The sequence below is a fragment of the Odontesthes bonariensis genome, chromosome 7, assembly GCF_027942865.1.
Source record: "Odontesthes bonariensis isolate fOdoBon6 chromosome 7, fOdoBon6.hap1, whole genome shotgun sequence".
In the NCBI taxonomy this organism is placed as follows: domain Eukaryota; kingdom Metazoa; phylum Chordata; class Actinopteri; order Atheriniformes; family Atherinopsidae; genus Odontesthes; species Odontesthes bonariensis.
Genome location: NC_134512.1, coordinates 36,693,556 through 36,706,691, shown reverse-complemented (window position 1 = coordinate 36,706,691; position 13,136 = coordinate 36,693,556). Strand labels below are relative to the sequence as shown.

Here is a 13,136-nt window from a genome sequence, read left to right as displayed (position 1 = left end):
GGGGTTCACTTAGTTTCTCACTCACTGCTGCTACCAGCTGCTGGATCAGGGGTTCACTTAGTTTCTCACACACTGCTGCTACCAGCTGCTGGATCAGGGGTTCACTTAGTTTCTCACTCACTGCTGCTACCAGCTGCTGGATCAGGGGTTCACTTAGTTTCTCACTCACTGCTGCTACCAGCTGCTGGATCAGGGGTTCACTTAGTTTCTCACTCACTGCTGCTACCAGCTGCTGGATCAGGGGTTCACTTAGTTTCTCACACACTGCTGCTACCAGCTGCTGAATCAGGGGTTCACTTAGTTTCTCACACACTGCTGCTACCAGCTGCTGGATCAGGGGTTCATTTACTTTCTCACACACGGTGGAATAAGTCCTGTGCTGATTAACAGGTTTATTTGACTTCCCTGTAAGAATCTGATGACTTTTTATTGCCTCCTGATACTTAGAAACCTTGGAAATGAGAGAGGGTGCACTCTTTTCAGACGTTGAAACAAACTTTTCCAGAGGTTTATCCGGTGATGATGAGGGTTTGTGCTTCCTGTGTCCCTCGTCTCTCAGGGCGGTGTACAGAGTGGCCAGCGTCCAGCCCGTGGTCAGCACCCACGGCTCTGTTCCCACTCGCTCCGCTCCCCAGCCCTCCTCCCTTCCCGCTCCGCCTCCTCTTCCTCTTCCTCACTCGTACTCTCAGCCCCAGCACCACCTCCATCAGCCCCTGCATCCTCCCCAGCACCTGCCCCATGCCCAGCAGATGCCCCACACACATGCCCAGCCTCGCTCCCTGTCCCATCCACTATCGCCGCCCCATCCTCAGGCCGGCGGCCCCGAGCAGAACGGCATCCTGGACTGGCTCCGCCGGCTTCGGCTGCATAAGTATTACCCCGTCTTCAAGCAGCTCACCATGGAGGAGGTGGGTGCAGCTCCACTTCCTGCTTTATAGTTATAGAAGATTAATCCTGATTCAGCTGCAGTCACGCTCCTTTTCCAACTTTTGTTTCTCTCTGTAAGCCTTTCAGATCAGCTGAAACACTCTTTTAAGTCCAGGTTGAAGACGCGCCTATTTTCAGCTGCATTTGAATAAAGCTCCAAATCTGAAGCTTGAGTTTTCAAAACTTGAATCACATTTTAACTCCTGATTTTATCTGATTCTATGTAACCGATATGAAACCTCTGCGTTGTGTTAAGGTTAGAACGAATGGAGACCACACCGCTGCTCTTTCGAAGGTCTTTATTTTCCTCATCGAACATCAGAAAAAAGAGCAAGAGTTTAGGCGGGACCGTGGCTGTGTATGAAACCAGATACTAAATACTACATACTACATACTACATACTATATACTACATACTACATTCTGCATACTACATACTACATACTACATACTATATACTACATACTACATACTACATACCACATACTACATACTACATTCTGCATACTACATACTACATACTGCATACTGCATACTGCACACTTCATACTACATACTACATACTACATTCTGCATACTGCATACTACATACTGCATACTACATACTACATACTGCATACTACATACTACATTCTGCATACTGCATACTGCATACTTCCATACTACATACTGCATACTACATACTACATACTGCATACTACATACTACATTCTGCATACTGCATACTGCATACTACATACTACATACTTCCATACTGCATACTCATCGATCAGACAGTATGCAGAGCGTTTACCCACAATGCATTTCGCTCCTGCCCGAGCCGAAATCAGCCGGCCTGAAGCTGATTTCCCTTAAGCTCTAAACTCTGTAAACTTTAGCAACATTTGAAACATTTTCAGGTGAGAAAGTAGTCGTTTAGATCCCCAACGTGTTGAAAACCTGACAAAATACCGGCTGTTTACCATTTTGTTCCCATGAATTCGGCGCTACTAAAGCTAGCCGCAGTGAGCAACGCACTTCCTGTTATTTTCACAAAATAAAATACCCGTTGCCTTTTATCATAGGGAAAGCCATTACCATACAATTGGTGCTTTTGTTTTGAAAACAGGAAGTGAACCTACCCTCGTTGTAGCTAGCTTGAAACTGCCGTTTTGACAGGAAATGACGATCGGCGACGTCACGTTACGTTGCATCTTGGGTAGTTTGAGTATGAGTAGTAACCTCATGATGCATACCCAACATTTCAGAGAATCTAGTATGCATCCGGGAACTTCTCGCTTACTCAAACTCGCATACTAACTCAAGTTAGTAGGAGTAGTAGGAGAAGTATGCGGTTTCGAACACAGCCAGTGTCTTTTGTCACAGATGTTTTTCCCCCATAAAAGAATGTACACCTGACTATTCTTATAAATGTCAGGTTAAAAAACAATAATTTTGTGGAATTATACACAAGCTAAATTAAACCTTGTTACATCTATCTATTGTTCTTATTTCTTTCTTTTCTTTTTAAAATTTAAATCATGCTTTTTATTTCTACTGTTTTAATGTCTCTGTAAAGCACTTTGAATCGCCCTGTAGTTGAATTGTTGCCATAAATAAACCTGCCTTGCCTTTCAGTTTTTGGCGCTGACAGAGGAGGACCTCAACAAGTACGACCTGACCCAAGGAGCAAAGAAGAAGCTCAAGACCCAGCTGGAGCTGCAGAAATCCGCAGAGTAAGCTGCAGATAACACTCGATTGGATTTGTCTGTGTGTTTGGCTCATTGTGAGCCTCGAACCAGCTGAAGAGCAGCACTTTGGCTCAGAACATCTGGAGAGAATCACGGGAGCAGATTTCTAACAGACGGAGAAGTTGTTCCGAGCTTCCAAACCTGCATCTGTCCAACCCGAGCAGATAAATTACTTCTCAGGTTTTAGTTGTGCAGTTCAGGGAGGAAGCTGTAACTTTCCTTGGGAAGTTATTGAATGAATCTAATCTATAGAAACATTATGAGTGACTCTCAGACGAGGCGTCTTTGACTGAACTCCAATAACACGCAGCAGCAGACTGATTTAGCACAGCATTTAACCTGCAGCGCTCCATAAACCGTCAATGGTTAACCGGCTGATGATGGGTGGCAGAGATAAGATGTACTTAACCGACAGAAACTCGTGTGGAAAAAGGAAAAAAAACAGATGTGTGTCGACATGCTCTCATTTTAAACACACACACACACACCTGCTGTGACTCTTATTATCTTTTGATTGTTTTCCATTCCCAGTATCAACAGGTTTCCATTAGGCAGGTGAGAACTTGTGTGTGTGTGTGTGTTAAACGTGGAAAGTTCCTGCAGCGGTTTTCCATAGCAACAGATGTGTTTGAATAGAAGAAGTTTGTTTGTGTTGAGAGGACAATGTCTCCCTCAGGTGGACACAGAAGAGCTTTTTGGTCGATCCTAAATCCACCATCTGCTGATATTTCTGTTTATGATACAGTCCTGTGAAAAAAAAAAAAAAAAAAAAAAACTTCTAGAGACACTCGTATTTTCTTTATATGCTGACAAGAAACATGTTCAAACATGGATATAAACCCAGAATCTGAGGCAGAACCAGAGTTAGTTCAGTTCTGCGCAGCTTTAAAGTGAATATCTGCTCTGAGCTCCTTTCATTCTCCAGGAGTCTTTTATGCTGTCAATCACTCAGTTGTCATGGTTACTAGCAGCCTGCTTTGGCAGAGCTGAAGCACAGCAGAGAGGGAGGGGGCGGGGCCTGAGCTTCTACAGTCAAAAACATCAACATTTATCCACTTTATTAAAGCAAATCAAATGTTTTTTTGCTTAGATTGAAGACAAAAACTTTTCCTATGAGACCTGTTTCTGATTTTCAGTTCAATTCCAGCTGCAGAGATTCACTGAAACATGTTCCAACATGAACATAAACCCAGAATCTGAGGTTAAAACCAGAGTTAGTTCAGTTCTGAGCAGCTTTAAAGTGAATATCTGCAGATGTTTCCATGGTAACAGCTGCAGAGATTCACTGAAACATGTTCCAACATGAACATAAACCCAGAATCTGAGTCAGAACCAGAGTTAGTTCAGTTCTGAGCAGCTTTAAAGTGAATATCTGCTCTGAGCTGCTTTCTCCTCCAGCACAGCCTGAACCCTCTCAGACGAGCTTTCTGTCCTTTCTTTAAGGAGTCTTCAGGAATAGTTCTCCAGGCTTCTTGAAGGACATCCCAAAGCTCTTCTTTGGATGTGGGCTGCCTTTTGTTGCGTTCTCTGCCAACATGATCCCACACTGCTTCAGTAATGTTGAGCTCCGGGCTCTGGGGAGGATTCATCCCTCCATCAGACCTGCTGCCACTGATTTTCAGCCCACTTCTTGTGTCCTTTGGCACAGCTCAGCCTTTTCTCCCTGTTTCCCTTCCTTAAGAACGGCTTCCTGACAGCCACCCTTCCATGGAGCCCATTTCTGATGAGGCTTGGGCCAACAGCAGATGGATCAGCTGAAGGTCCAGATGCATCTCTCAGCTCCTGTGTCAGGTCTTTGCTGGATGTTTTCCTCTTTCTTAAGGACATCACTTTCAGATCCTGTTCATCTGCTGTAGATAGTTCTTTAGGCCTGACACTTCTTCTTTTGTCCTCCACTTGTTCAGTTTCCTCAAATGTTTTAAGGACACACTGCACACCATGCTGAGATATGCCAAGTTTTCAGCTGACAGCTCTTTGGGAATCACCTTGTTGCTGCAGAAATCCTGTTTTCTGTCACGACACTTTAAAAGATTAAAGAAAGTCTGGCTGCTTGGAAGAAGGTTTGAGATTCCCTCAGTTTTGTAAAAAGATCAAATTAATACAATAAAATCACGAAGTTTTTCCTGACGTCTGTCCCCAGCAGGGAAATGAAGATGGAGAAGCGGCCCTGTGGTGGGATCGCCAGGGTGACGCCCTCCAGTCACATGGGACCCTTAGCTCACTCCGGCTCCTCTGCAGGTAACTAAACCAGCTGTTGTGTGGATGTGAGAATCATCAGGACCCGGCTTTGGATGATATTTAGCTTGGTGGAACTCTTTGAAAGCCTTGAAATGTTCTGCAGGAGAGCTGCGCGTGGATGTGGACGGCGTGCTGCACCACCACCCGGCATGCACGGACAGCAGCTCGTCCTCGGGCTACTCCAGCTCTTCCTGCTCCCCTCGGACGCCACACTGCTGCGACTCCGCCTTCGACAGGACCAGAGACGCTCACAGACGTAAGTTTCCTCACACAACTTAAGGAGTGAAGGAAAGAGGCCCGATGGGTGCAGCGGTTCTACAGTTTTAGTGACGGATTATTATTTTATTAATCACTTAACGGCCTAAATGGGTTAATCTTTTAAAATCAATTTATTCCCACAAAGATACAGTCCACAGAAAATATATTAAAATTTAAGATTTCCTCTATTTTATCATGAAAGATGACGATTTTAAACCCTTTGATGGTAAATTTAGGTGAATTTATTCAGTCGCAATCTACATCTTCTCCACTAGAGGTCAGTAAAATCTGTCGCATCAGATTGTGAATGCAAAGCTGTGAATTAGGTGATGGAGATAAGAAAACATCATTGTCCTGTTTTAAAGGGACAGTTCGTCTCTTTTGACATGAAGCTGTATGACATCCCATATCAGCAGCATCATTTCTGAACATCTTCTTACCCCCTGCTGCGTCCTGTGAGCAGAGTTCCAGCCTCGTTTTGGTGTTGATGAAGGTAGTCCGGCTAGTTGGCTGGGGATTAAAAAATAAAGCGTTTTGCTTCTCAAAACAATCTGCGTTCAAAAGAGTAATACATTTGCATCACAAAATGGTTCTCCAGGAAAAAGTCAGACCTCAGCTCAGCAAAACGAAGCAAAACGCTTTATTTTTTAAACCCCAGCCAACTAGCCGGACTACCTTCATCAACACCAAAACGAGGCTGGAACTCGGCTCAAAAGAGGCGAACCAGCCCTTTAAAATGTAAAAATATTACATTTTGGTGCTTTTTCTTTTTCTATACCACCTTAAAAAAGGTCCAGACTGAATTTATGTAAATTAAATGTGGACAACAGTATCCCATAAAGGCTAAAGACTCTTTAAAACACAGTTTGAGGTTTGTGAAACCTTTATTCTGTTTGTGGAATTACAAAAAAGGGAAAACTTAGGCCAAAACGAGGCTGGAACTCTGCTCCCAGGACGCAGCAGGGGGTAAGAAGATGTTCATAAATGATGTTGCTGATATGTCAAAAAAGGCGAACTGTCCCTTTAAGTTGGGATTCCTCCAGGTGACATTTACCTTCACAGCCATCCTGTTTCAGGGGTCCCGGGTCCCGATGCTGCAGGTGTCTCAGAGACAGACCGGTCCTGCCTCTTCATCCTGAGCTCCAGCTGCCCCGCAGGTCGTCCCACAGCCCAGGTCCTCCCCGTCCAGACCGATCCGGCTCCACCTCTGCCCCCGTCCTGCTCCTCCCACCACCCCTTCGGCCCCCCGCAGACCCCCTACCCGCAGGCCAGTTACCCCCAGTCGCTGCTGATGTCCAACCCGGCACGCATCCTCACCGCCCCTCGCCAGCCCAGGCCGTCCCCGCTGTGCACGGAGGACAGGACGAAGCCGCCGGGCGGGGGTCTCCCTGCAGGCGGAGCGGGCTTCGGTTCGGGGGTGAGGCTGGAGAACCTGTTCTCTGGGCTGGCCGTGGACGGCCCGTCGGGGCTTCAGGACTCGCCGTGCCGTGCCGTGGGTCTGATGGTGGAGACCAGTTCTGCTCTGACCTCCACCTCCAACAGCCTCCACCACGTCTCCCACCCGCCCCTCCTCTTCCACCTCTCCTCTTCTTCGTCTCCCTCTCCATCCGGATACTACTCCTACCCTCCCACCTCGTCTTCTTCGTCCTCCTGCACCTCCTCAAAGTCCAACTCCAGCTACGTTTCTATGGCAACGGCCGCCTCCGTTCCCGTGGCCGCGGTCCCCGGCAACACTTACTACCCGGCCCCGCCTCCCTCCAGCCCCTCCTCGTCCTCGTCCCCGTCCTCCGCCTCCTCTTTGGATCAGAGTTCAGGTCACAGCCCGTCCGTGTGTGTTTGCAGCTCTTGTGGTTGCCGGGGGAACTGCGGCGCCTACGGGGCGTTGCCCGGATACGCTGCCGCCGGCTACCTGCAGCCGTTCTCGGCCGGGCCCTCCCTCTTCACCCTGGGTCCTCTGCTCCATCTCAGCCCCCTCATTGCCTCGTCCAGCGCTGCCGGGGCCGGGGCCGCCCCCTTCTCCTACCCGATGATGGTCCCGCCGCCTCTGTACCGCCAAAGCCCCGCAGCTCCGGACCAGCAGCAGGGCTTCGGCTTCTACCAGCCACACGGCATCATGGGAAACGGAGGCCAGAAGCGGGCCGCAGGGAATGCGTCGTGTTACAACTGCGGTGCCAGTGGACACAGAGCGGAGGACTGCAAACAGCCACCGATGGATTCAACGCAGCAGGGTGAGTGGAGGACGCCAGATTTAAAAGAATCAATGATGCTTCAGCCGCTGAAACTTCTCTTTCAGATAGATTCACAAAAAAATAATAGAATTAGGTCTTTAAATGATGCTCTACTCCAGAGATACGGAGAGTTTTTTTATTGATTTCCACACATAATCATGTTTATAGTAGGGCTGGGCGAGTTAACTCGTTATTATCGCTTTAACTCATTAAATATTTTATCACGCATTAACGCTCTTTTAAATTTTTTTTTAGTGTTATTGTAAAAGTCTGTTGCTCACAGGCTTTTATTTTTGTAAAAGTCTGTTGCTCACAGGCTTTTATTTTTGTAAAAGTCTGTTGCTCACAGGCTTTTATTTTGTAAAAGTCTGTTGCTCGCAGGCTTTTATTTTGTAAAAGTCTGTCGCTCGCAGGCTTTTATTTTGTAAAAGTCTGTCGCTCGCAGGCTTTTATTTTGTAAAAGTCTGTCGCTCGCAGGCTTTTATTTTGTAAAAGTCTGTCGCTCACAGGCTTTTATTTTGTAAAAGTCTGTCGCTCACAGGCTTTTATTTTGTAAAAGTCTGTTGCTCACAGGCTTTTATTTTGTAAAAGTCTGCTGCTGTCTGCTGTGGAACAGGAAAAGAAAGTAATCGGCGGATCCACCAAACATGGAGAAGGGTACGGAACTTTTACTCGGCCATTTTCATGTTAAAGTTCTTCCAGACGGCGGAGTCGACAGAACCAAAGTCATCTGTAAACACTGCCAAGTTGAATTGTCTTCTCAGCGTAGTAGTTCCAGTCTAAAATATCACTTAAAGGCAAAACACACAACTGATAGCAGCAAGTCATTCAAGGAAACAGACAGTGGAGCGAGGCTTCTACATAAAAACTACAGAAAGATGCTGATGTTAAAAGTGTGTTTGCACAACAAATGTTATGGCACTTTCATTCATATGGCAGCACATTTAAAATAAAGCTAAATGCTAAAAGCTATACACTACTTTTGGATTCATTTTTGGATTCTGCGTACAAATGCGATTAATCGTGATTAATCAGGGAAATCATGTGATTAATTAGATTAAACATTTTTAATCGTTGCCCAGCCCTAGTTTATAGTTGATTTCCTTTTATAATTCTTTGATATTAACCCTTTTGGGTTGTTTGCAGCCCACCTGAATAACATCTGTTTCTCTGCTGTTTCTCAGGGACGTTTCGGCTGAAATACACTCCTCACTCTGACAGTAAGGACTCAGGGGATTAATCAGCAGCAGCAGCAGCGTCTGAGCTGTCGCACCCGAACACAACTGTACCTCATGTTGCTGCTGACGCCGGCGAAGAAGAGAAAAGAGGACAGACGGAGCAGCGAAGCACAGCCAGTCTGTTCAAAGACTGTTGTTTTCAAAGCGGGACGTCTTCTGTCCTCCGTGATGTTTTTAACAAAGCAAACACGGGAGAAGCCCTGGATCCTTTTAAACTCTGCAGTCCTGTTACCAACAGTTTCAGAACCACCTTCCCAACCAAACAGCGGAGTGTTTATAGTTCTTTATAGTTCTGCATGGCTCACAAACCAAAAGGCAAAGAGTTTCCATGTGCAAATGCCCTCCTGGGTGGCAAGTTTGAAGCATTTTCCACTTGTTGGATGCAGATCCTGCACTTATTCTGACAGATGTGCTGAAGGTCGGCGTCGTCCTTCTGTTCCACAGCCAAACAAACCGACCACTACTAATGTCGAGAGACTCTCTGTTTTGGGGCTTTCCCGTGTCAATCAAAACTAACGGGACATTTCAACTTTTTTTTTTTTCTAGATGCAGTGACTTTTAAGTTTGAATAAAACTCTTCAGGTGTGTAAAAAAAAAAAAAAAAAAACATCAGGAAACTCCAAACTTTATGCTAAATATATCCATAAAACTTCCATCTTTCCCATCATGTCTCATTCTCAAACTCAGGCTGTTCAGTAGAACAATCAGCTCTTCCTCCAGCATCAGCATCAGCTCTGATTTCAGCCACTGCGTGATCTCCTCTGCACAGATTAAAGCTGAGTTTCTGTGCCACATTTAGGTAAACAAATTCAGCAAATAGACACTGCTGGGATGCTCCCGCAAACTGTAAATCCTTCTCAGTAACTGGGAGTGTAAAGGAAAGCTGCAGCAGCCATCTTCTGGAGCTGAACCGCAGGCTGTGGCGTGCAAAGATGGAGGACGTCACATGTGGAAATGAGTGCTGCCATGTTGCAGTCTGTGAGCAGGCGCTGCCATTTCCTGTGATTTCTGTGCATTTTTTTCCCGTTGGAAGGCGTTCTCTTCCTTTATAACACGGTCTGCGGGCTGCAGCCTTTCTACCTCTGAGCTAAACGGCATCACATTTGAGAAAAGTTTTCACCGATGCCAGGCAAGGACTGCGGTGTTAGTTCAAAAAGACGTTTACATCGGGATGATTAAACATTTCAAAGTGCCAATTTTCTCCGAGTTCAGTTTCAGTTGTTTTGTTATTATAATAATAATTAATCCTATTTTTGGTTTAAGTAGGAGTCGTTTCCACTCCGGCTGAGACAGAGCTGCCCTTTCTTTTAGTATTTAATGTGCAGTTTTTATGCAGAAGAAACATGAGAATCGTTGTTAAAGAAAGTAAACGGGAGGCGTTTCTGGGCGGGACCCAGATCAGTGCAGACACAAGGACAGACGATCCTTCAGGTGAAACTCTATCTGTACCCCTGGAGGGCACGGCGTGGCGATGAGGGATGTTTATTTAAATAATCCACTTAAAGTATGTTTAAGAACTTCTGTGTGTAGTTTGAAATAAGCCAGAAATGTGCTTTTGTAATACACGATGCGTCTACAACTCCCAGATGTTGATCTGAATGTTAAAGAAATCTCGTTTTTTTTATTCTTTGCAGCAGAGCTCGGTAAAGTCGTACTCCAGCATCTTTCTTTTGGGCTTCTTCCCAGTATTTTTGTGCGAATGTTTGAACAAAGTTTATAATTACCCAGTTTGTTGTCAGATTTTATATCGCTTATTGTGTTTTAAAACTTTGTTTTATCTGACGTTTGAGGGAAAAAAATGTTTGAATAAAAGTTTTTTTTTTTTTTTCATTAAATGGTCCGTGTGTTTGTTTGTTTGTTTGTTTGTTTATTTATTTATTTATTAGGTCAAAGGGCATTAAGGGTTTTATTGTCAGAATTTATTTTATGCAAAGCGGAGCCTTGACTGCTCTTCTAAGTGCTCCAGATGTGGCAGTTGAGACAGATGTTGACATGATAACAGCTGATGATGATCAGCTGATTACAATATGAACAAAATAAGTAGGGCCACCTTAGATATTCATACACGCATTTACACACATATTCAAACACGCATTTACACACGTATTCATACACACATTTACACACGTATTCATACACGCATTTACACACATATTCATGCACGCATTTACACACGTATTCATACACGCATTTACACACGTATTCATACACGCATTCATACACGCATTTACACACGTATTCAAACACGCATTTACACACGTATTCATACACGCATTCATACACGCATTTACACACGTATTCAAACACGCATTTACACACATATTCATACACGCATTTACACACGTATTCATACACGCATTTACACACGTATTCATACACGCGTTTACATACGTAATCATACACGCATTTACACACGTATTCATACACGCGTTTACACACATATTCATACACGCATTTACACACATATTCATACACGCATTTACACACATATTCATACACGCGTTTACACACGTATTCATACACGCTTTTACACAAATATTCATACACGCATTTACACACATATTCATACACGCGTTTACACACGTATTCATACACGCGTTTACACACATATTCATACACGCGTTTACACACATATTCATACACGCGTTTACACACATATTCATACACGCATTTACACACATATTCATGCACGCATTTACACACATATTCATACACGCGTTTACACACATATTCATACACGCGTTTACACACATATTCATACACGCGTTTACACACATATTCATACACGCATTTACACACATATTCATGCACGCATTTACACACATATTCGTACACGTATTTACACACATATTCGTACACGCATTTACACACGTATTCAAACACGCATTTACACACGTATTCATACACGCATTTACACACGTATTCATACACGCATTTACACACATTTACACACATATTCATACACGTATTTACACACATATTCATACACGCATTTACACACATTTACACACATATTCATACACGTATTTACACACATATTCGTACACGCATTTACACACGTATTCAAACACGCATTTACACACATATTCATACACGCATTTACACACGTATTCATACACGCATTTACACACGTATTCATACACGCATTTACACACATATTCATACACGCATTTACACACGTATTCAAACACGCATTTACACACATATTCATACACGCATTTACACACATATTCATACACGCATTTACACACATTTACACACATATTCATACACGTATTTACACACATATTCGTACACGCATTTACACACGTATTCATACACGCATTTACACACGTATTCAAACACGCATTTACACACATATTCATACACGCATTTACACACGTATTCATACACGCATTTACACACGTATTCAAACACGCATTTACACACATATTCATACACGCATTTACACACATTTACACACATATTCATACACGCATTTACACACGTATTCATACACGCATTTACACACGTATTCATACACGCATTTACACACGTATTCATACACGCATTTACACACATATTCATACACGCGTTTACACACATATTCATACATGCATTTACACACGTATTCATACACGCATTTACACACATATTCATACACACATTTACACACATATTCATACACGCGTTTACACACATATTCATACACGCGTTTACACACATATTCATACACGCGTTTACACACATATTCATACACGCATTTACACACATATTCATACACGCATTTACACACGTATTCATACACGCATTTACACACGTATTCAAACACGCATTTACACACATATTCATACACGCATTTACACACGTATTCATACACGCATTTACACACGTATTCATACACGCATTTACACACGTATTCAAACACGCATTTACACACATATTCATACACGCATTTACACACGTATTCAAACACGCATTTACACACGTATTCATACACGCATTTACACACATATTCATACACGCATTTACACACGTATTCATACACGCATTTACACACGTATTCGTACACGCATTTACACACGTATTCATACACGCATTTACACACGTATTCAAACACGCATTTACACACATATTCATACACGCATTTACACACATATTCATACACGCATTTACACACGTATTCATACACGCATTTACACACGTATTCAAACACGCATTTACACACGTATTCATACACGCATTTACACACGTATTCAAACACGCATTTACACACGTATTCGTACACGGATTTACACACGTATTCATACACGCATTTACACACGTATTCATACACGCATTTACACACATATTCATACACGCATTTACACACGTATTCATACACGCATTTACACACATATTCATACATGCATTTACACACATATTCATACATGCATTTACACACATATTCGTACATGCATTTACACACATATTCGTACATGCATTTACACACATATTCATACATGCATTTACACACATATTCGTACACGCATATACACA

The 13,136-nt window shown here is 43.5% G+C and overlaps 1 protein-coding gene across 1 annotated transcript in view; it reads left to right on the top strand.

Annotated features, from left to right (window-relative positions):
• The window catches only part of zcchc14 (zinc finger, CCHC domain containing 14), a 47,001-nt gene extending 36,593 nt beyond the window's left edge, over positions 1-10,408 (top strand). The window contains exons 9-14 of the mRNA XM_075470716.1: positions 560-908; positions 2,544-2,641; positions 4,797-4,894; positions 4,998-5,150; positions 6,229-7,380; positions 8,565-10,408. Coding sequence (XP_075326831.1) covers positions 560-908; positions 2,544-2,641; positions 4,797-4,894; positions 4,998-5,150; positions 6,229-7,380; positions 8,565-8,620 — 1,906 coding nt within the window. The 3' untranslated portion in view covers positions 8,621-10,408. The remainder of the gene's footprint in view (positions 1-559; positions 909-2,543; positions 2,642-4,796; positions 4,895-4,997; positions 5,151-6,228; positions 7,381-8,564) is intronic.
• Positions 10,409-13,136: the final 2,728 nt, after the last annotated feature.